Here is a 22202-nt window from a genome sequence, read left to right as displayed (position 1 = left end):
CCATTAAGACAAACGTGATGTGTGTGGTTACAAAGAATAAATAAAGGGTATCAGGATGTTGCTCACTTCATTTTGGCACCAGTTCTCCTGTGCCACTTGAGAAATCAAGGGACCCTTCTCACTGAATTTACTGAATATTTATCACTGTATAATAAACCCAGGAAACAAACACTCCTGCTACTGAAAAACTTAAAGGAATTGTTTAGACTCAATCAAAAATTAATGTAATTTCCTTTTCACATCTCCCCTTCTTTTTTGGTTTGTGGGTTGTTGTTTGTTTGTTTGTTTTTTTTTTCTTACAGAAAGGATGTACTCAAGTTAGGGAACTCTAGGCATCTGTTCCAGGAACTGAGAACTGTAAGATTTCCATGCCCCATTGAAGTTTTGCATATGCAGAGGAGATTTAAATACTATTCTGGGACTCTGCTGCATGTAAACAACCCCCAGTATCACTGCGTCATAAAATCCTTTAGCATGAGCAAAAAAAAAAGCAGCATTCAACTTTTGCATGAATCACTCTCTTAGCTCTCAATGACACTGATGGCTCGCTTCGTCCCAGCCAGATCAGATTATCCCTATTTCTCCTGTGGGACTAATTAAACTTTTGAATTCTCATGTAACCTCACCAGAAACGAGAAGTGAAGAAGTGACCTATGCAGACCTGAAATTCATGACACTGGAAAAATCTCAGGACCAGGAGCTCCAGACTGCCACAGCAAAAGGTAATGGTGGTACTGAAGGGGGAGTTCTCTCCAAGGCAAATTCTCACCTTGGAGAACATTTCTGATGTGGTGCTCAAAGGAGGATGTCACCTACCAAGAAGAATCTGGCTCCTGGGAGCCCTTTGGATTCCAATCTTCTAAGAAATTGGAGGGAGAAAAGAAAGAAAGCAGGAGATTAAAAGGAATAGAAGGGTGGAGAATGTGAAAAACTGTTCCAATTTGAGAGGAGAGATATAAATAAGGTTGTGGGATACAGTTAAGTAAAAATAGACATATTCCATTTGGACATTAAGTGTCAGCTCCTGGAATTTAATGAAGTATCTGCCAAAGGGAATTTGCAAGTCTTTCAGCTTTATTCATTTAAATCTGACAAACTGAAAGTAAATGCCAGGGAAAAAGATGTTTTCTCTCAAGGAAATGAATAGATGGACGAATATCTTTTTGTACTTTAAAATCATAAAAATTATGCTACATAGCTTCACAGAGGAAGGGAGGAATGTGACTGATTGCAAATCTATATTCTTTATGCTTGCATTAGTGCTTTAGGATTGCTCAGTGTGGAAGGTAGTGGCAAAGCAATGGGAATATTATATTCCAGCCTGACTAAATGTCTGGTGATGAATTTGATAAATTTGAATTTATCTAGTAGATTAAAAAACTCTTTCTGAGGGAAATTTCCCCTTATTGACTAGCCAGTGATTATCTTATTTCCACTTTTTAGGGCATCCTTGAGTTTTATCCTTGGAAGCTGAACCTGAATGCCCAGTAATCTAGTAGGGTTCTTTGGTTAAAGGTTTAGGGAACACAAGGAATAAAATGCAGAAATACCACAGGTTGATATGCTGCTATTTCTGCTGGTGACATAATATTAGGATTCCTACTGACATTTGAGACTGGGCTCTAATAAAAGAACACAAAAGTCATAAATTGGAAGCAGTCCTTTCCCCTGAGTTCTGGGTCTGTGTAAATTCACATGGGCACTTGCATTTGCCCATATTGCAAGAATGGGCGTGTGCATTTCCAGGTGTGAGACAGTTTCTGTGAACGTGTGTCTTGTTCACATCTACATACACTAGTTTCAGGTTATTTTACAGGGGCCTGGCTTTCACTGGTGACTATTTCTGAGGTTATTTTCTGAAACAATGAATTCATTCCTTCTTGGCAGGTTAGGCACTCAAAAGTAAAAATACCCTGATATCTGGCTACGTATGAAAATTTCAGCCATGTTGTAAGCACAAATGCTCTTTCCCCATGTCTGAAATTCTGTGCTGTTCAGCCTTATTTGTCCAGTTCATTTTCTCTGGAAAGCTCCTGGCTAAGTTAGTCTCCATGACTTGCTCCATTTACAGCCCCCAGCTGCTAAGGAGTTGGGGGACTGGCAATGGCCTAACAAGGGGACAGTTTTCATAATGTAATACTGCACACCAGTCTGAAACTCAGGAATTCACTGGGCTGACTGCCGTTCATGTTGTCTTGTGCATCATAGGATCTGCAGATGAAAAAAGATGAGAGGTTACTGTTCTTGCTGCCTTTGCTTCTTTTTGTCTGCCTCAGATTACCCCAGCCCATCTTCCTGTTGGCGACTGGCTACAGTGATGCTTGGGGTCTTCTGCCTAAGTTCAGTGGCAGCTGCAGGAGTCTTGGCTGCCAAGTGTAAGTATGGTCACAGAAGGAATGTTCAGAGTTCAGTATGAGCAACTAAAAGCCTAGGAAATTGGTTAAGGAGGAGGATTAGCCGAGGAAATTAATGATGAAAAAAACCTGGCCCTTGCTGGAAGAGTTTACCCACTCAAGAGACCTCCCAGTCTTTGAAATTGGGATGTATTATGTCATGATTATGGGTGTGCACAAACTGTAAGTAGGTCAGGTATATTCAGTTATGGGGAGGTATGTGTGTCTTTGGTAAGTTTATTCAAGTTGCATTGGGCAGTTTAGCTTTAATATTAATGGAACAATTTCTTTCTTGTTTTGCTGCGATTCAAGTCATCCTGGTCTCCCACCTTATGCATGAAAGGGATGAAAACTTCACCCTGCAAAAGGCAATTGTGGAAAGCCTCAACCAGCATCTAGAGCTCCTCCAGGCTCAGAATTTGAACTTGACAGAGACTGTAAAGCAACTTGCCACCCGCAGAGGTACACAGTGGTGGGAAGATGATCTTTGTATTGCCTATGGTAGACGCAGATTGATTTCTTTTTCTTTTTTCTGTCAAACATACTGGAAGGACAAATCTCTAACATAACCCTGAATGGTTTAATTTAAAAATGAACTTCAAGCTGCATTTCCATTTTGGTAATTGTTTTAAGCATCAGTCTTTCTGAAGTATGTTTATCGAATTTTTATAATGGAGCTGGTTTATACCTCAAACCAACTATTTTAATTCAGAAAATACTACAATTATGACACTTTAAAAACAACAACAAAACCCAAGTATTTCTAATAGAAATTAATTAATTGATGATTCATTGATGCTACTGCTCCTTCTTTCACAGTCGGTTTCAGGAAATTATAGTAAAAATGTTTTGATGGAAAATTCCTACTGGCTTTAATTGTTTGGAAAGCTTTGAAGACAGCTTCATTGTGTTATGCAGTAGTGGGTGCAACAGTGTAAGTACTGCTGCTCTCTACCAAATGTGATTGTAATCACTGGCTTTAACAGTTTACAGACTTTATGCAGAAGGTAATTTTTTCTTTTTTCTTGTGCAAAATAATGATGTGAAACTTTAATGATGTATAAGCTGAATATGATGGATTATCATATTGCAGAGGGAAAAGGATCATAATAAATTAGCATCTTGTGAGAGAGTGGCAAGGTTATCATCTGTGTAGATGTCTGCATTTCAATTTAACACAAACCATAAGGTACTTGTAAGAGTCAGGTGCACTGTGCTGTGTTACCTATTGCCATCCAGCATCAAGTCCTGAAATTCCCAGCTGGCACTGGTTTGTTACAGTATAAAATGGTCCTGTGAACTGGAGAGCCATGAACATGATTCATCCTATGGTTGGGACCCAGTTCCCAGAGGTCTTCAGAATACTTTAGCTGACAGGCTTTCTTGCTGCTTGCAATTATTTTGGTTTCCAGCTAGAAATGGAGTTCCCCAAATGGTGCAGGAGTGAAAGAAAAATCCAACATTTTGAGGTCCTTCTGGCTTCAATACTACTCAGGGTTCCAACAGGCAGCTAACAGAATAATGTGGCAGAATAGAGTGCAGCTGTCTGAAAGGCATTTTCTTTAACAACAGTGGGTTCATCTTTCACTTTGGCTGGCTATTCCTATCCAAGATCTGCACACTGAATCCACAGCAAGCATGAAATGCTATAAGAAAAGTTAAATAATAAATTGAATTGTAAAGCACTTAGCTGTTAAGGTCCTTCCCAACCCTAACCATTCTATGATTCTCTGATTCTATGTTAACAAGGTTAAAAGTATGTTCACATGAACAGAGATGCACCCGTATGACTGAAAGTCTAGGGATTTTTTTGCATCCACCTAGATCCATGTTCGTGCACATGGCACAACCTTCCAGAATTTCCTCTATTTGTATTTTACCAGCACCTCCAGGATTCCTGGTCAGATTCAAAAAAATCTTTATTATTTGTTTTTTTCTGATTTTCATTTAGAAATGTTTTCCTGGTCTTCTGGCAACTGGATTTATTAAGTCTCCAATGAAGATGTGAATTTATCTGCAGAATAAAGGAGGAATTGTTGCTCCTCTGTGGTAGAGAGGCTCTGCACTAGACCACTAGAGATTGCTGTCACTGACAAACCTGATCAGGTACTCCGTTGTTTTTAAGGACATAAATGTATTCCTTGCCCTGAGAACTGGCTACAGTACGGGGAGAACTGCTACTTCTTTTCAGAGGAATGGAAAACCTGGCAAGAAAGCAAGGCAAAATGCTCGGCTCTGGAGTCCAGACTTCTTAAGATAGAGAGTAAGGAAAAGCTGGTAAAGATATATATATTTTTCTCTCTACAGTCTTCATTTTACTGTGGCCTAGGCAGCCATTCCATCCTTCCACTGGTGCAGTATGCTATGGCATGTGTGTGCTGGACCAGGGACAAAAACTGAGCATGCCCCTTTGGATTCCTCCTGCCTGTACTGTGGCTGCACCCTCCCTGGTGCCTTTCTACTGGCTTCACAGGAGACCCAACTTGGGTCTATGTCTAGACCCCGTCCCACCTCAGGGCAGATATAACTGAGCTAGTAGTACTGGTTGGCAACTCTTCTGTTTTCTTACTAGGGCAAGCTATTTAGCAAACGTCAGAAGCATGTCCACAACTAGAAACCTCACCAGCTTGGCCAGCTCCCTGGCATCTGCTCCCATATGAGCAGAAGAGGATCTGTATCTTTGTCTGACTGTTACATTGTAGGTGAAGTAACAGAAAAAGCACAACCAGAAGAGCTCTTGAGTGCAAAGGAAGTTCTACCCAGACCCTTGATGGCAATGGGTCTCTTCATTTGGGACTGCAGCAATAGGACAAAGGGTTGTGGGTTCAAAGTTAAACAGGGGAAATTCAGATTAGATATAAGGAAGAAGTTCTTTACTGTGAGGGTGGTGCACTGACACAGGCTGCCCAAAGAAGTGAGTGCTCCATCCCTGGCAGTGTTCAAGGCCAGGCTGGACAGAGCCTTGGGCGACATGGTCTAATGTGAGGCATCTGGATTGGAACTAGATGATCTTAAGGTCTTTTTCCAACCCAAACCATTCTATGATTATGTCTTGAACTCTACGGTTTTATTGTCTGTATTTTGAATTTCTTGTGTAAAAGGATAGCAAATGATTTAAAGGCCTTTTCCTGCCTGGCTTATGCAACCAGAGTGTTGGAAGGAAGTTGTTATCCTATACCCATTACCCGGCTTATGTTCTAGCTTTGGTTATCTCATCTGAACTGTGGTTTTAGCTGAGAACTATGAAAGCTTTTAGGAGGTTCATTTTCCCTATGTCCAAAACAGCACTGATGGCCAGAAGTAGAAGGCAGGGCCCAGATTCACTTGGGAAACAGGTGTGAGCAGCTCACTTTCATTTGCCTCTCTGCTTTTCCAAATCATATGCTGTTGTGACTGAAGCAGGGATGTGATTCACAGGCTCTGAATTTCCCCACAGGACTTCATAATGCGATTAGCACTGTCTCGCAGTTCTTCCATTTTTTGGATTGGGCTGTCTCGCAACAGAGCCGAGGGGACCTGGCTGTGGGAGGATGGATCAGCTTTCTCCCCTGATTTGTAAGTCCTTACACAGGTGGGAGCAGACCATGTCCAGGCATATTGTTCTGAGTCAGAAGCAGCAACCTTTAACTTCCACTCAGTAATGGCCTGTTGCCCTGCCTGCTTGTCAGCAGGCAGGTTCCCCAACATCATTCACTCATCAACCTAGGCAAGCCCCCAGCAGAGAACTTATGGGTCAAATGGGTAGCAGCAGTCAGGAATTATTGTATCAGCCTGTGATTTTTTCATGGGCTGATGAATATCTCTGCTATTTTTTTTTTCACAGGTTTCAGATCCAACGAGCCAGCTTGAGTCCTTCTCTAGACTGTGTGTGGCTTCAAGGTGCAAACATAGACACTGCACGGTGCAGTGAATACAAATTTTACGTCTGTGAGAAGGTGGTGGATCTTGTGATGGTTGAGCAAGTGAGCTACTCAGACAGGCACTAGGGTGCAGAGCTCTGTAGAGAGCCCTGTCCTGGGATATACTCACAACAGTGGGGGTGAGTTCCAGCCCAGAATTTGCAAGAGTCAAAACATTATCCTGAGTCTTAGCTCAGTCAGAGTCCTTGGGCTTTAATTAAAAATAACTTAATTTCCTCTTTCTTCTTTCAGCCCTCGCATTCCTATGCAAACACTTCTCATAAATTCCTTTGTAAATGAAACAAAATTAAGTATGTGATTCTGGAACTCTATTGTAAAGATTCATACCTATCTCCCAGAAACAGGAATCAATGACTACTTATAAGAGCAACACATAATGTTTTTGAAATCTGTCCATTGGGTATTCACAGATGTGAGCTCCCAATTTACAATAGATTTCCAAATATTTTATTTAATTTCACTCTCCACCTGCTGATAACTGAAAGTTCAATCAAATCAGAGCCTCCCTTAAAAGACAAAAATATTTCTAGTCCTCCTGGTTAAAGAAAAAAAAAACTGAAATGGGATTGCATCCCTTATGGGCTAAAAAAAACAGAAGGCAAATACACAACACATCTTCACTGAGGGAAGTCAGCAATTTTTAATACCTAGGAATGCCAGTCCAACTACTACTGTATTATTGCAGCTGCATTCCTCTAAGACATCTGCCTTGAAAATAATCCATGTCACACATGATGCAGTTCTTTGATTTCTCAAATCCATTTTCCATTCTGCTGCAGAATTTCTCAACTGGAATAAATATTGCTGCTATTGACCTTTTCTGTAGTGTATCTTTTTAGTAAGTCACTGCAAAAAGCGACTCAACAACTGTCAAATAAAGGGCCTTTAATGGTTCAAAGCCTCCTGCCACTTCACTGCTGTTTAAGGGGCTGTTCAAAGGGAAGACTGCTTCAGAGAGAGCATCTCTCTTCCATGTCACTAGAGAACAAGAGAGGTCTTTGAAATCTCTCAGAAGCAGTCAAGTTTATGGTTAGAACTTCTGTTCCTGTGTGTATTTTGTACTAATTTGAGACATTCAATGGAAATTGAACTGTTGGAAGGTGAAGATATTTAGGCAAGTCTCTATGTTTATTTCAGACATAAAGCCGTGCACTGGAAGTGTGCAGTAGTAACAGCCAACAAGTGTGCTGCCTCCCTTACTAAATGAGTGCTTAGCAATCATAGAATCCTAGAAAGGTTTGGAAAGGACCTTAATGTCATCTAGTTCCACCCCCCTGCCATGGGCAGGGACACCTCCCACTAGACCAAGGCTCTGTCCAGCCTGGCCTTGAACACTGCAAAAGATGGGGCATTTACCTCTTCTTTGGGCATTACCTTAATTATGTATACGACAAAGTAATTTAGAGAAGTAGGGACAGCAGAGTGTCTTGACACACAGGTATCTCTTAGTCTGGAAATGCTGCATTTTGTAAGTCTAAACACATGGCCTAAGCAGCCATGGAAATACTACCTGGGATCCCAGCACTGACTGGTCTACAGTGGATGCAGGTAAAACGTGAATAGTGGGAGTGGTAACACATACAGGGCTAACCATTACATTCTGCACAGCTACCGATGAAGTCTGGTCCTCCGAAATTACCACAACTTCAATGTCAATTTGTCTTGAAAGCAAAGTCATCTCTGCTGTCATTTGGCTGCAGAAAGCATTTAAAACTGACAAAGTTCAAAAGGCAGCATACAATTGTTTAATTGAATGAACTGACTCATTTTGAGTTATACAATGCTCATAGGCAACTCTTTGGATTTGTTGCACACTGAAAAAGACAAAAAGTTTTTTTTTTGATAGCTACTGCTAGATTTGTAATTTGTTCTCTGTTGTTGCTTTAAGGTCTTAGCACAGGCAGTTCTGTATTCTTGAGGTTATGTTTTTCACTGTGATAAAAAAATTGAGGAGTATATAATTAGCCTTTTGAATTCAATGCAAAGTCTGTTAAAATCAGAATATAAGCCTTGTACCTATGGCATGTTGTTACAAAACAAGTGATCATCTCACAAGCCCCTCTCAGTGCTTCTTGGCAAATAATTTCTTTACTGTTCCCAACATGATTATTTGTCTCAGTAGCTCTATCAAACACATAGTGCCTATGTGTTTTAAAGACAAATAGATCTACTCACTTAGTTTTCTTCTATTGCTTTCATTTGCTTCCTATTGACGTATAGCTGCAGAAGTAGCTCGTTTCTTGACAAAGCTCAGAGATGCAACCTTGAACAGGCTGTCACATCTCTGCTTTTTCATGAGTTTTCTTCTCTGCATTGTCTTGCTCTTTACCCTGGTGGCAGACAGTCAATAAATCACCTGCATCATAAAACCTTAAATCCAACTGGGGAAAAATGTTCTTGCAGCAGGATCCAGATACTCATAATTAACAAAGAAAATGTATGCATCTCTTATTTCATGTGGAAAAAGAAGGTGCTGTCTTTAACAGTAGGCCTTACAAAATATACTGACATTTTCAAGTTGCATAGCTACATGATAGATAGATAAAAAAAATACTGCTAAATCACCTCTGCTAAAGACTGCTGAGAGAACAAGGAAGCAAGGAGAGAAGCACAATGATTTGTTGAATATACAACAGTAAATACAGCTGCATATTTGGTGTTTTGAGTGAAATATTTAAGTTTTCTGAAGTTTTCAGTTTTGTTTAAAGTATGTGTTAATGTCCTGGACCTAAAATCAAAGTAAAAGGCATGGAAGATGGTCAAGAGAGATTTTTTCTGCGCACTTTGAATGCTTCACAGTCAGGATTTTGGGAAACTTCATTTAAACGTATGCATTCAAACTTGTTTAGCCTAATCTTTTGCCCGGCCTCTAATCTTTGATTCTCTTTCCACCACCATCTCATCTCAAACCTTCTTGGTTAAAAGAACTAGTTTTAATGCTAAAAGAAGAAGTAAAAAGGAAGCATCTTCCAGTTCTCTGGTTAGAATCATGTGGGGATTTTTTTTTTATTTTGCTAAATTTTCTCATCCTGTAAATTCAGTGTAAAGAACTTTGTGGTTTTACACTAGAAAGCTAAAAGGTAGAGCTTGTCTAAATCCTTCCAGAGAAACCTATTTCTGTTTCAGAAATTTGGAGTCAGTGATTTGCACACATATGACTTCTATCCTGAAAACTTACCTACCATCCCTGCTTGTCACTGTTCTGGAGGCCCATCAGGAAACTGAACAGGAGGAAGGGCTCATTTCTGTAGAAGGGTTGCCCTTTTGTTTTGATTTGAAAGAAAAACAGTCATTTGTAAAATATTTTTTTTGGCAGAGAAAGACCTTGTAAGTCTGATTAAGCCATCAGCAGGAAACCCAGTATCTTCTCACTATTCAGTGTTTCCTGTATTTTATTCTTTCTCAATCTTTAGATTTATTGGGCTTCTTTTAGAAGAACACAGCTAGTAACAGCAACACCTGAAACAAACAGATTCAAGTGACATATGGAATTGGAGCACTCAGTTGGAACACAAATGCACAAGATGCCTTTGTGGGTAAAGCATTTCCTGGAGATGGACAGTCAAATGACCATGCTGAAGTCATATTTGCTGCTATTTTTAGTGTTGGATTAAGCTGAAGGCTTGCCATAGCACAAATTGTGGTGCATGTATTTGATAAGAATTGTGTAGCTGGAAAGCAGTATTTTGTAGGGGAAAGCAAATAAATAATTAATATCAACTTGACCATGTTATGACTGCAAAAATCTTATGCACTTAAAAAACTTGCATCTTCAGGCATAAGGTTACAACTCAAAGGAAGGGAGCAGTTTATTCTGCTGTATAAGTAAGACCGTGTCACAAATATTACATATTCATAGACCAGGAAGTGTCATTGCTGAATGTGGTGGTTCCAGTGTGTACCTATGCCAAATGCATATAGAAATATGCATCAAATTTGTAATGGATGTAATGTATTAAGTGTGACAAAGTATGGCAAAATACCTTTTCTAATTTGTCCACCCAACTCAGTTTTCCAGCATGAAGTAAAGATCTAAAAGTCACTTTCAAACTTGGAACAACAATAAGGAGATTTTTGTAATTAGTGTTCCTACTAAAAAATAGCAAGCACTATAAACTAAATTGAGCACCTCATTTCAACATAGCCACATCAGTATCACACAGAGATTTTATTCACTAGGATCTAAAATTTGAGCTCCTAGAAAAAACACAGACTCACCAGATGATTGAGGTTGGAAGGGACTTCAGATCAGAGGGCTGGAGCACCTCTCCTATGTGGAAATGCTGAGAGAGCTGGGCTTGTTCAGCCTGGAGAGCAGAAGGCTCTGGGGAGACCTTATTGTGGCCTTTCAACATATAAAGGGAACTTAAACAAAAGACAGAGAGAGACTTTTTACCTGTAGTGACAGGCCATGAAGCAACGATTTTAAAGAGGGTAGATTTGCATTGATATAAGGAATAAATACTTTACAATGAGGGTGATGAGACACTGGCACAAGTTGCCCAGAGGAGCTGTGGGTGCCCCATCCTTGCCAGTGTTCAAGGCCAGGCTGGATGGGGCTTTGAGCAACCTGGTCTAGTGGAAGGCTTCTCTGCATATGGCAGCAGGGATAGGACTAGATGGTCTTTAAGGTCTCTTCCAACTCAAATATTCTGTGATTCTATCACCTCTGGAGGTCATCTGCTCCAACCCTCCTGCTCAAGCAGGGCTACCTAGAACCGGTTGTCCAGGACTATGTCCAGACAGCTTTTGAATGTCTCCACGGACAAGGACTGCACAACCTCTTTGGGCAACCAGTGCCAGTGTTTGGTGCCACTCACAATAAGAAAGTGTTTCCTGATGTTCAGAGGGACCCTCCTGTGCTACAGTTTGTGCCCATTGCCTCTGGTCCCGTCATGGGGCAGCACTGGAAAGCGCCTCACTCTGCTTTGTACCCTCCCTTCAAGTGTTTATATGCGTTAATAAATTTTCCTCCAAACCTTTTCTTCTCCAGGCTAAACCAACACAGCCCTCTCAGCCTTCCCTCACAGGGAGGCTGCTTCAGTCCCTTTGTCATCTTCATGGTCCTTCACTGGACTCTCTCCAGTACGTCCGTGTCTTTCTTGTACTGGTGAGCCTAGCACTGGACCCAGGTGTTATCTCACCAGTGCTAAGCAGAGGGGAAGGATTACCTCTCTAAACCTGCTGGCAGCACTTCGAATACAGCCCAGGATGCCATAAGCTTTCTTCTCCACAAGGGCATGCTCTTGGCTCATGGTAAATTTGGTGTCCAGCAGATCCATAATTCTTTTCTGCAAGGCTGCTTTCCAGCTGGTCAGTCCCCAGCATATACTGGTGCATGAGGTTGTTCCTTTCCGGTTACAGGACTTTGCACTTCTCCTTACTGAACTTAATGATGGTCTCATTCAGCAGAGGGCCTACATTTTCCCTACATTTTTCCCTTTCTTTGTCACCTGTGTGCTTGTAGAAGCCATCCTTTTTGCCTTTGATGCCCCCCTCACCAGATTCAATTCCTTTCAGGCTTTGGCTTTCCTAACCTTATCCCTGCATGCTCAGACAGTGTTTCTGTGTTCCTTCCAGGCTACCTGTCCCTGCTTCCACTCTCTGTATTCTTCCTATTTGTGTTTTAGTTTTGCCAGGATAAACTTGTTCATCCATGTAGGTCTCCTTGAATTCCTGCCTGACTTCCTACTTGTTGGATAGGCTCCTGAGTTTGGAAGAGGTAATCCTTGAATATTAACCAACTTTCTTGGGGTTCTGTTCCCTCTAGAACCTTATCCCATGGGACCCTTTTCAGTCAGAAAACTCATCTTTGCAGAGGCCAGACTCTGCTTTCCTGAAGTCCAGGACTGTGAGATTGCTTTTTACCCGCCTCCCTCTCCTCAGCATCCTGAAGAAGATACACCAGACACAGTTACTTATGTTTAGAAAATCATCCATTCTGAAAGACAATTAATATGCAACACCAAAAATATGTGGTTGCCATTACATCGGTGTCCTGGGTTCAGGATACCTGATAACACATCAATGGTTTAAGTTGTAATCATTACTTAGCAACAACTAAAACTATTAGGGTGTTATCAGCATTGTTCTCAGGCTAAAGTCGAAAACACAACACTGTACCCATTACTAACAAGGAGAAAAATGACTGCTAATGCTGAACCCAGGAAAATTGGAAAATTCCATTCCCAGTTCAGCAATTAATATTTTTCTGAATACCATCACAGCATTCCAGCTATCAATGCTGCCATTCATGTCACATGCATTGAGTGTGTAGCGATTATGGCACATATCCATCCTTCCATACACTGAGATACATTAGGTAAAGAGATAACATATTCTATGTTAGCTAAAGACTAATAGCCATCAGATGGCATTCTTGCAAGAATCCTTCTCCCTGCATGAGTGAAATGGCGATTATGGTAATAACATAATGTTTATAAAAACTCATGTAACACTGACTTACAGGCATTCTTAGAAGATCATAGTATTGCATGTAAAGCAAACCAAACATTGTCTGGAAGTAAAATTTGAACATATCTAAAATTCATCTATTATACCCAGTCACGAAGAGGACAAGGGTGCCAAGTAATGCTTCACTGCCGAGTAGTGAACAAGGGAGACACACATTTTTGAGTAGTAAAAGAGAGAAGACTGCCTTAGAGTTTTAAAATAATACAGAATAGCTGAAAAAAGTGAGTGTGCTGAAGAGAGGGCTGGAAATAGTTAAGAACTATGAGAGGTCAGCATAGATGGATATACATGAAATTCCAAACAGAGTGACAAGAAGTGGTCCCAAAGGCCTTTACACTTCTGATTTCTTTGGCTGTAAGTAATGCTCAAGATTGTCAGCATTGCTTAAGTAGAGGTTTCTGAACTAGAACACTAAGACTAATATCTTGTCTCTGATTCATAGATATTTGTTAATACTGGTTCTTTTTATCTGCAAAGGTTTTCTGTATCATTTCCATTTTTTTTGTGTGAATACACTAGGAAGAAAGGATGGACTCTGCTCTGAATTTGTATTAAACATTATTTTACACCCCTTCTTTGAAAATCTGAACATCAAAGTCTTCATCCTCTTCCAGTTCTTTTTCTGTTGATAATCTTTTTAGATCAGATGGACTGCTGCCTTCTCACAAATCCAGGGATGTTTCTCATAACAATTCTCACTGTAAACTGTTGACCTATGATAAAATAGGTATGCACAGTTTTGCTTAAAGGACAAATCAATCCTAGAAAACAAACAAACAAACAAAACAACAGACCATCTTGTTAAAAATTCCCATGTACACACGTTTAAAAAAACATAAAGCCCTTTTGGACAATTATACATTATTGCAAAAATTTCTTAGCCATTTTAAGATTTATAAAAGTTTATATGCGATATTGAAGGTCATAATAGCTTGTATAATTCAAGTCTGAAGGATCTCTGGCAGTGTTCAAGGCGGGACGGAGCCTTGGGTGACATGGTCTAGTGTGAGGCATTCCTGCCCATGGCAGAGGGTTGGAGCTAGATGTTCTTAAGGTCCTTTCCAATACTAACCATTCTAGGATTCTATGATTCTATTATCATTCTTTCACCTGCCTTCAGCTCTAAGATGTAAAAAAGAAAGCCTATGTATGTACCATCGTATCATCAAAACAGAAAATAGTACTAGTTCCTCACAGTAGCTGCCCGTCCAACTATTGCTTCATATAGTGATAATTTGGGTCTGGAAACTGAAAGGCAGTGGTCTACCGAAATAGAAGTCAGATCATTCTGCCTGATGTTTACTAGTTTTGGGAAGTGTAAGAGTTTGCAAGAAAAATGAGCATGTATTTCCAAAGAGACACTGGAGAATCTTCACTTGAAAAAGGTTCTCCAGATCCTGAAGAAGACTCTCACATTATTGCATACAGTGATTATTTCACACAGAGCATAATGGGATTTCCCCCCAACCCCACCCCCCCATTGGTTAGTAAAGGAGAAATGCACCAAGTAAGTTAATGATATTTTACAAAACAAAGTAAAAACGGGTTTGCGCCACCTAATGTTGACTTTTTTGTGTGTAATAAGGGTTTCAAAATGTTGGTGGCTGAGCAGAAGAGGCAGGTGTAGGCAGGCTTTGCAGGAGTTAGGCTGTCTTGAAGGAAGTGTGGGTTGCTTCCTATAGAGTCATGAAATATTTCATAAAATGAATGCTTTTAAATTGTGAGATCAGTCAGTGGCTGCAGTGGTTTTGACTCCTTGTCCTGCTCACAATTCTAGTTTTCTAAGACTCATTGTCTGTTTCAGGGGGTATCATGATTTAACCCCAGCCAGCAACCGAGTACCACAGAGTGGCTTGCTCACTCACGCATCCCACAGTGGGATGGGGGAGATGATCTGAAAAGTAAAACTGAGGAAACTTAGGGGTTGAGATGAAGACTGCTAAATAGGTAAAGCAAAAACCATACACATAAGAAAGCAAAACAAATTCCATAACTCCTTCTTCTTCCCCCAGCTTTATATGCTGAGCATGACATCAGCTGGGGTTAATTGTCCCATCTGTGTCCTCTCCCAACTTCTTGTGCACCCCAGCCCATTCACTGGTAGGTGAGGTGAGAAACAGAAAAGGCCTTGACTCTGTGCAAGCACTGCTCAGCAATAACAAAAATATCCCTGTATTATCAACACTGTTTCCAGCACAGATCAAAACCACAGCTTCATACTAGCTACTATGAAGAAAATTGACTCGATTCCAGCCAAAACCAGCACAGGGACTCCAACCAGAATGAGTTATTTTAACTCCAAATATATCTGCAGCTGTACTCTGCCTTGAAGCTTTGCTGTTAGTGGGATTTTCGTTTCTTCCTCCTTCAGTGCACAGGGAGGATATTATGCAAGAAAAGATGAAAAACCACCATCTGTTTAAGTTCAGAAAATTTACCAGTCCATTCTCTTTGTAGAAAGTTTTGATCCATCCACCCAAGACCAGCCATCAACTCCATATGATAATCCAATCCAGTAAGACTGTTTCAGTAATATTTGAGATATAAAAAATGCAAAACCTTTATCACCAAGAAGCATGAAGGTAGTTTTCTTTGTTGTACCTAAACAACTACTGTTAAGACAGGAAATGATCAAGAAAGAATCAAAGGCGGTAATTTGACAATGACTTTCTGAACAACTCATCAGGCCCTCATAATTCTTTCCAGGAGAAAATATCTCTATTTGGCATGCATCTCTGTTTGGAATGTTTTGTGTCTGACATCTCTACTAAATGTAAGACCAGGGCAGCAATTCTTTTACAGCCCTCTCTCTCAGAGTATTCAAAGAGATTTCCTGAATGAAAAATGTACTCCTTATAACCGTCACAGGATCCACGATGCTCATGTTCACTGTTTGGCTGAGTAATATCCTGTGTTGCTAGTTACCTCCTCATTACACATTTGTGGTTAAACATTCTGCAGTCTGCATTGCCTCAGACCTTGCTAACAGTACCTCTATTACTATGTAACATCAAGAGATACTTGCTGACTGGCAAGGAGTTTGGAGTAGTTGATGCCAATGCAGAGAAATGCCAGTGTGATTGGAACCATACCAACTTGATTTTCATTTGCAGCGTAAGAAGGGCGGCATTCTGGGAGAAGCAAAAGTCTTCACTTTCCTGCCATGTGGCCTTCTTTTCTGAAAAGTAGAAGCAGGTGTTGCCTCCAACCCATTTCCAGTTTGCAGGGCAGAGAGTACATGCAGAGTACATGCGGAGAGTGTATCTTTCTAGAACAGAAAGAAACCATCACTTGCTTATAGTCAAAAGCAGAATGGAGAAGTCTACACCCATAGGCCCGAAAAATTAAGTTATGCAGAACTGAAATGTATATGGCACATTATTTTTTTAAACCCATTAGTTAATCTGATACAGCATAAAACGTCCTTGTTTTATCTGATATAAGGCCTAATACCTAGATTTCAGGCTGTGTGAGCAGTAGTTCTATTTACTATTGTTCTTACTGTTGTCATCACCCATCAAGCACAATTTCTCTTTTAGTCCTTGCAAGTTTTCATTTTGTCCCGCAGGTGCCTTAGAACCTCTGAGACCTGGAGTTTATAAAGATATTCTTCATGAGACAAAAAAGCTGTGACATTGCTCCTGCATGATACATGCTTCATCATATATTGCAAATTCACTTTCTGCAACAGCGTGCTCACATGCAAGTCTGATGCAACAGTGTCTCATATTGTGAGATTAGCAGATCAGAAAATGATGAATAAAAACATTTCCAAATTTTAAGTGCAGTTTAATTACAGTGCCATTGCAGATCACTTGGTCATCTAATAAAGGACTAAAATAATGCAAAAAATACGCTTAGGAAGAATCATCTTGAACTGATGGTGTTGGTCTGAAAGGAAGTTTTATAAGATTTTGAAAAAAAATAGAATTCTAAACATTCTTCACGTTGAAAAAGCCTTTTACTATTAAAGGCTTGTAAAACTTCTGAAGAAAGCGGGGAGCATTTTTTCATATAATTTCCTCAACAGCATTTCACACTGGCTTCCAGTAGCAGCACCTAGAATTACTATCTCCAGGCTCCATGGTAGAAAGCATAGGTACAGTCATGTCGCACATTAGAAAAGCTAATATAAATATGAGTGTCTTTTTGTGATGACTGAGTGAAACAGACAGAAAAACTGAGATTTCCTCATGAATCTGAGTGCTAAAAGTGTGCCCATTTTTGATGTACTACTATGAATTAATTTAAGTAGTCCACAAACATGTAAGGTTCATCAAAGGAATGACAAAAGAACTGCTCTTGCAGTAGAGTAGGGAGACTCAAACAACAAGAGAAGAGGTGAAGGGGAACTACAGACTGATTTATGACAGTCGACATCAGAATTTTATAACTGAATTTGAATTAGCAAATAAATGAGTAATAGATGGATGAGGACAGAATCCATTCCTCCCACTTCTTCCAAAATATATCATCTTGACTTCTATATCCTTGCTCTGAGCATAGGTCCAGACTTAAAAATATTGCTTCCCTCAGAGCCTTACGTGCACCCCAGCTGCAGAGTGTTCATCATAGGCAACTAGGAGGAGAAGAAAGGACTGTGTATGTGGGGAGAATGAGCTATGTCTGTCCTTGTAACAGTCAACCACCTTTCTTCTTTCAGTTGAAGGTGTTAACATGATGTCCTGGTGTAGCAGTCAGTTTTCATGAAAAATGGACACATGAATAAAGGAACACAGTATATTTGAGCACTTACCTAAGATTATCATTCCTATGGTGAGGGCCAGGCACAGCACAAACAAAGTAAAGATATCTGGCCACCATACAGCAAAAGGAAGAGAGTGCCCTGGGAGAAACCAACAATTTATCCAAGAGCAGGTACCCATTTCGGCAGCACTCCCAACACTCCACCCCTTCATGAAAAGCCATATGGTGACTCTTGAAAGAGTTCCCCTTCCAGGCTGTATATTTTAAGGATCAACCCAAATGCAAGCTCAGAAGATGTGGTGCCTCTGTTAAAGATACCTCTTTGAAAGAAGACACTAGACACGGTTTAAATGGAAGAGGTAGGGGATTGCTTGTCTTTGACAAATGTTGAAACTGTGAAACACTGTAGTTATCCTTTGCCTTAGAAGTAGATGATGATGCTGTTCTCCTTTGGTAGTACTCTGTTACTGTGCTTTGTCAGAACAGAGTAAGGATGGTTTGCATACCATCTTTACCATCTACACTTTGCAGAAATCCTTCCTGCTCTGAGGGCACACAGTGCTCACTTTGCATGCCAGCACTAGGCTGAAGCCCAGTTCAGGAAAATTCTGGAGTACAAAATATCCACTGAGGTTTCCCTGGGTTCAAGTTCCCGAGAGTTACCATCACCAAACAACCATGGCAATGAGGTATGATGGACCTTTAGATAAAGAAATATTTAACTCAAGACCGGATGCTCTCTTGAAGTACATGGCCTAGTGTGAGGTGTCCCTGCCCACGCCAAGGAATTGGAACTAGATGATCTTAAGGTCCTTTCCAACCCTAACTGTTCTATAATTCTGTGATTTAGCCCAAGTGGACCTGTGGGACTTGAAGAAGGGAAATGACATAACAGGCCTGATGCTGCCTCATCCCTTCCAGCCTTAAGCATTTTCTGTCACATTAAGGTTCAGAGGTCAAAAAGTAAAGGGTGTTTTTTTTTCTATTAAAGTCAGATTGCCCTGTGTCTACAGCCATTTCCTGTAACAATAAATAAACAATAAATAAAACTAACCACATAAAGCTTATGCCTACATTCTAGAGTTTGATCCTGCAGCCACCTCTCTTTTCCTACAGAAATTCAAGGCAAGTAATGGCAGTAGTTCCACTCTGCACTTTCACATTCATGCATGCTGGGTTTTGTCAGACAAAACCACGCCAAATAACGCATAAAATCTATAACATTAAACACATAAGTATGTTACTTACTGACCTAGACAAAATAAACTGTTCCTACTGTTGTTGTCATAGTGCAGAAAGTTCAAAGAGCAAGCATCAGTTGTACCTTTGTTGATGTTCAGGGGCATGTAGCCTCTGGCTAGGTTCTGTGGCAGGTGATATAAATTAGAGTATCCGCCCTCTTCGTCTGTATTCATAGGCACGGTCTGGGAACTCATTCGAGGTTCAGTAATGATCCTCTTAAAAGACAGACTGAATGATTTGTGAAGAAGCAAAAGAAAAAGCAGAAGGAGGGTGGGAATAGGAGGACTCACACTTTACATGTCTTAAGGCAAGATACTAGTATTCAAATGTTGTATATGACTTTTCAATTGTTGCATGTAACTTCTCCTTTCCCTCCCTCAGGGGAAGAACTCTCTTCCCACCCATCATGTCTTAGTCTGGGTCTCCATCCCCACTTCTAAAGACATGCAGGGATGACATGAGTCACAGCATATGTACAGCGTGGCAGTTCCCCTCTTTTCCATTTAACCTTCCCATGACTTTCATCTCCTTTGAACTTTTCACATTCAAAACTGAAACAAACACCTTCAATTCATCTCAGAGGTAGACTAACTTCAGCTCTGTGCCTTTTTGATTATTCAGTGTTAAGGGCTATAAAATTAAATCTTTCCATGATTCTGTGATCTATGAGTATGATCTATGAGGGGAGAATGCACACAGTAACAATAGTAGACCACCCAAAACTGCTTTATCTGTTCCACATTTCTGTGACTTGGAAAGAAAAATTTAGGATGTGAGAAACAGACTGGATGCTGCTTTATTTAGTAACTGAAATTCTCTGCACCACTCAATTGCAATAGGAGCCCATTTTTTTCTTGCAAAGCTTGGTTCACAGTTTGTTGGCCTTTCTGCACAGTGCTGTGTACTCTTCCCTTTTTCCTCTGGAAATTCCCCTACGAGGAGAACATAGGATGCATCGAAGTCATGATGTCAAGAGAGAAGTCTCTGAGAGGTTGGCACCTCTCCTGCTGCCTCAGATGTTTCAGATGAGTGGAGGCTTATTTAATTTAACACAAAACAAATGCAAAAACTGACCAAGTGAAGGCAGGTACGGCATGAAAGACCATGCTCTATGGACAAACTGATAGCAGTTGAAAGATCCTGTTAAGGACAAAAGTTTCTGTGGGAAAGACGAGTCAGGCTTAGGGTGATGTGAATCTGTAGGGTAGTAGTGAGGTTGTGTAGCTGGACACTTGTCATTAGAGATGCATGAGCCAGAGCTGAGAACTGTGTCAAAAGTTCAGGCACCCCCAAGAAAAGATGCATGATTGAACCATGGTGTCTTAAGACTTATGCCCTAAGTGCTGTTGTTTAAAAGGAACCTCTGGAACTCAAATGGTTCAACCACCTACTTAAAGCTGGGGCAGCACTGAACTCTGATGAGCTTGATCAAAGACTTATCCAAGTCAAGCTCATGCAGTCTCCAAGGACAAAGATCTCCCAAACTCTCTGGTGCCTGAGAGCACTCAACAGATAGGCAGTGGGCAGATAGTTTTTGGTTGAAAAGTAAGAGTGGATTGCCATGTGGGTGGAACGATTCTGGACCACAACATCTGTAGGTGATGCCCAGCTCCATCTTTCTGTCCTGGCACCTTAGATGTGGGAGCAGGGGCTGGATGTTTGCACTTTGGGAGCTGGTTTCTGGGACGCCTGAGTGCACTGTCCAGATAGGCAGTATTGCAGATGGAGTTTTAGGTGACAATGCAAGGGTGGATTGCCATACTGGTGGCACTGTTCCTGAGGTCACCATGCGTAGGTGATGTTGAGCACCAGCTAGAAAGCTAGAAAGTCCAGGAGCTTGTATGCTCATAACAAGGAGATGAAGGACATTGGGAATGAGAGAGGATGCAGTCTGTGCAAGGCATGGAGCAGGGCGTGTAGTGAAGGATGTGAAGAGGACTTGTGCAGCAAGTGTGTTTGGTTCAACTTTTTTATTTCAGAACCTGCCTTCCTGACACCCTGACACTCTGCTTTTTCCTCTGTCGCAGCTGACATTTAGCATCCTCCCATTTCACTATCTTGGTTGTTCCATTGAAGATGGGCAAATTTGAAGCTGTCATGCTCTTTCCACTTCAAAACGTCACTGCAGGGCTCATTCTCCGAATGTACCCCTTTATTCACTCCGCCCCTATTTTCTTCACTGTCCATGTCCTGTTTGAAGGGATGTTGAAGCCAACAACTGCTCTTTAGTTCCCAAACCTTTCAAGATTTATGATGTCTTAAGTTCTACCATGGGTTTTACTCTCACGCTTAGTATACAATACTAGGTTTTATTTTCCATGCAAAATGAGCTTCAAATGAACCGCTTTTCTGAACTGCATGAAGGGATGTGGACCTTCCCTATCCCCAAAGATACTGAAACTCATAGAGCATATTGCTTCTTGGACTCCATAAATGTGGAGTCAGGAGGCCTTTGACAGCTTCTGAGATAGATGGCAGACTGGATGAAATAATTGATTTGCTTGAGTTTAAATTACTAGATAATATAAATTCATCCCTCTGAAACAGGCCACTGTTAACAGGGGAAAAACCCTTTCCAAGCTGCTAGGGGCCAAGATATGGGCTAAGACCAAATGGAGCTTACTCTACAAAGATATAGAAATAGATTATAAAGATCATCCAGCCAAAGAAATGTACCCTGCAAGTTATCACCACTGGCTTGACCTTCCTGATCCCTAAAAAGCGAATGCTACCCCCAAAGGCACACCAAGCAGCCAGCAGGAAACCCAAAGTCTAACATTTGTTTTCACAAACCATATAACAAAGGCATATAGCAGATGACTGCTAGAAAAAAAAATCCAAGTGTTAGTTTGTGGGAAGAAAAAGGAGTAAAATGTGGCAGTCTAGAATTATTTTTTTCAGCTTGAATGGGTTGAAAGAGATGGAACATTGTATTTTACTTGAACTGTACCTTGCACTTCCTGCTGCAATTGTAAGGAATTCCAGGTAGTTCAACTGGTAATTATGCCCATGAATTATGACTTGGCTTTGCTGAGTATTGTGAGTGTGTTCAGTTCACAAACACCAGTAGTATGCCCTTATGGCCAGGAGGCCAATATTATCCTGGGATGTATCAGGAGGAGTGTGCCCAGAAAGTCGAGAGAGGGGATCATCCCCCTCTACTGACCCTGAAGCACTGGGCTTCAGTCCAGTGCTGGGCTCCTCAGTACAAGAAAGACAAGCAGCTACTGGAGAGGGTCCAGCAGAGGCCACAAGGATAATCAGAGGCCTGGAGCATCTCTCTTATGAGGAGAGATTGTGGGAGCTGGGTGGGTTTAGTCTAGAGAAGAGCAGACTGAGAATGGATCTTGTTAATGCATATAAATATCTGAAAAGCAGGTGCCAAGAAGATGGTGCCAGACTCTTTTCAGTGGTGCCCAGCAACTTTATGGCCATAAATGACAAGAAATTTCACCTCAACATGTGG

At 40.9% G+C, this 22202-nt stretch overlaps 1 protein-coding gene and 2 long non-coding RNA genes across 3 annotated transcripts; 1 reads left to right on the top strand and 2 right to left on the bottom strand.

The window, feature by feature from the left end:
• The first annotated feature begins 318 nt into the window (after positions 1-318).
• Positions 319-7134, top strand: LOC134161289 (oxidized low-density lipoprotein receptor 1-like). The gene is made up of 5 exons (XM_062613978.1): positions 319-722; positions 2277-2855; positions 4519-4670; positions 5830-5948; positions 6217-7134. Exons 2-5 carry the CDS (start codon positions 2612-2614, stop codon positions 6377-6379), a joined length of 678 nt encoding a protein of 225 aa, XP_062469962.1. The 5' UTR covers positions 319-722; positions 2277-2611; the 3' UTR covers positions 6380-7134.
• A 2553-nt stretch (positions 7135-9687) lies between these two features.
• On the bottom strand, positions 9688-15332 carry LOC134161310 (uncharacterized). The gene is made up of 2 exons (XR_009963938.1): positions 15226-15332; positions 9688-13548 (listed from the first exon to the last, which is right to left on the bottom strand). It is a non-coding gene; the product is annotated as an uncharacterized LOC134161310 (long non-coding RNA).
• A 944-nt stretch (positions 15333-16276) lies between these two features.
• On the bottom strand, positions 16277-19075 carry LOC134161288 (uncharacterized). The gene is made up of 3 exons (XR_009963927.1): positions 18819-19075; positions 17544-17633; positions 16277-16376 (listed from the first exon to the last, which is right to left on the bottom strand). It is a non-coding gene; the product is annotated as an uncharacterized LOC134161288 (long non-coding RNA).
• Positions 19076-22202: the final 3127 nt, after the last annotated feature.

The sequence above is a fragment of the Pezoporus occidentalis genome, unplaced genomic scaffold, assembly GCF_034315485.1.
Source record: "Pezoporus occidentalis ecotype Australia unplaced genomic scaffold, CSIRO_AGI_Poc_V1 ctg172, whole genome shotgun sequence".
NCBI lineage: Eukaryota > Metazoa > Chordata > Aves > Psittaciformes > Psittacidae > Pezoporus > Pezoporus occidentalis.
This window is presented reverse-complemented; position numbering and strand designations above follow the sequence as displayed.

Excerpts from the sequence above, each read along its gene's own strand:
- LOC134161289 (XM_062613978.1), top strand. The coding sequence starts at position 2,612 with ATGTGTGTCTTTGGTAAGTTTATTCAAGTTGCATTGGGCAGTTTAGCT. Across the intron at positions 2,856-4,518 it reads GCAACTTGCCACCCGCAGAG|GACATAAATGTATTCCTTGC; the intron begins GTACACAGTGGT and ends GTTGTTTTTAAG. Across the intron at positions 4,671-5,829 it reads TAGAGAGTAAGGAAAAGCTG|GACTTCATAATGCGATTAGC; the intron begins GTAAAGATATAT and ends ATTTCCCCACAG.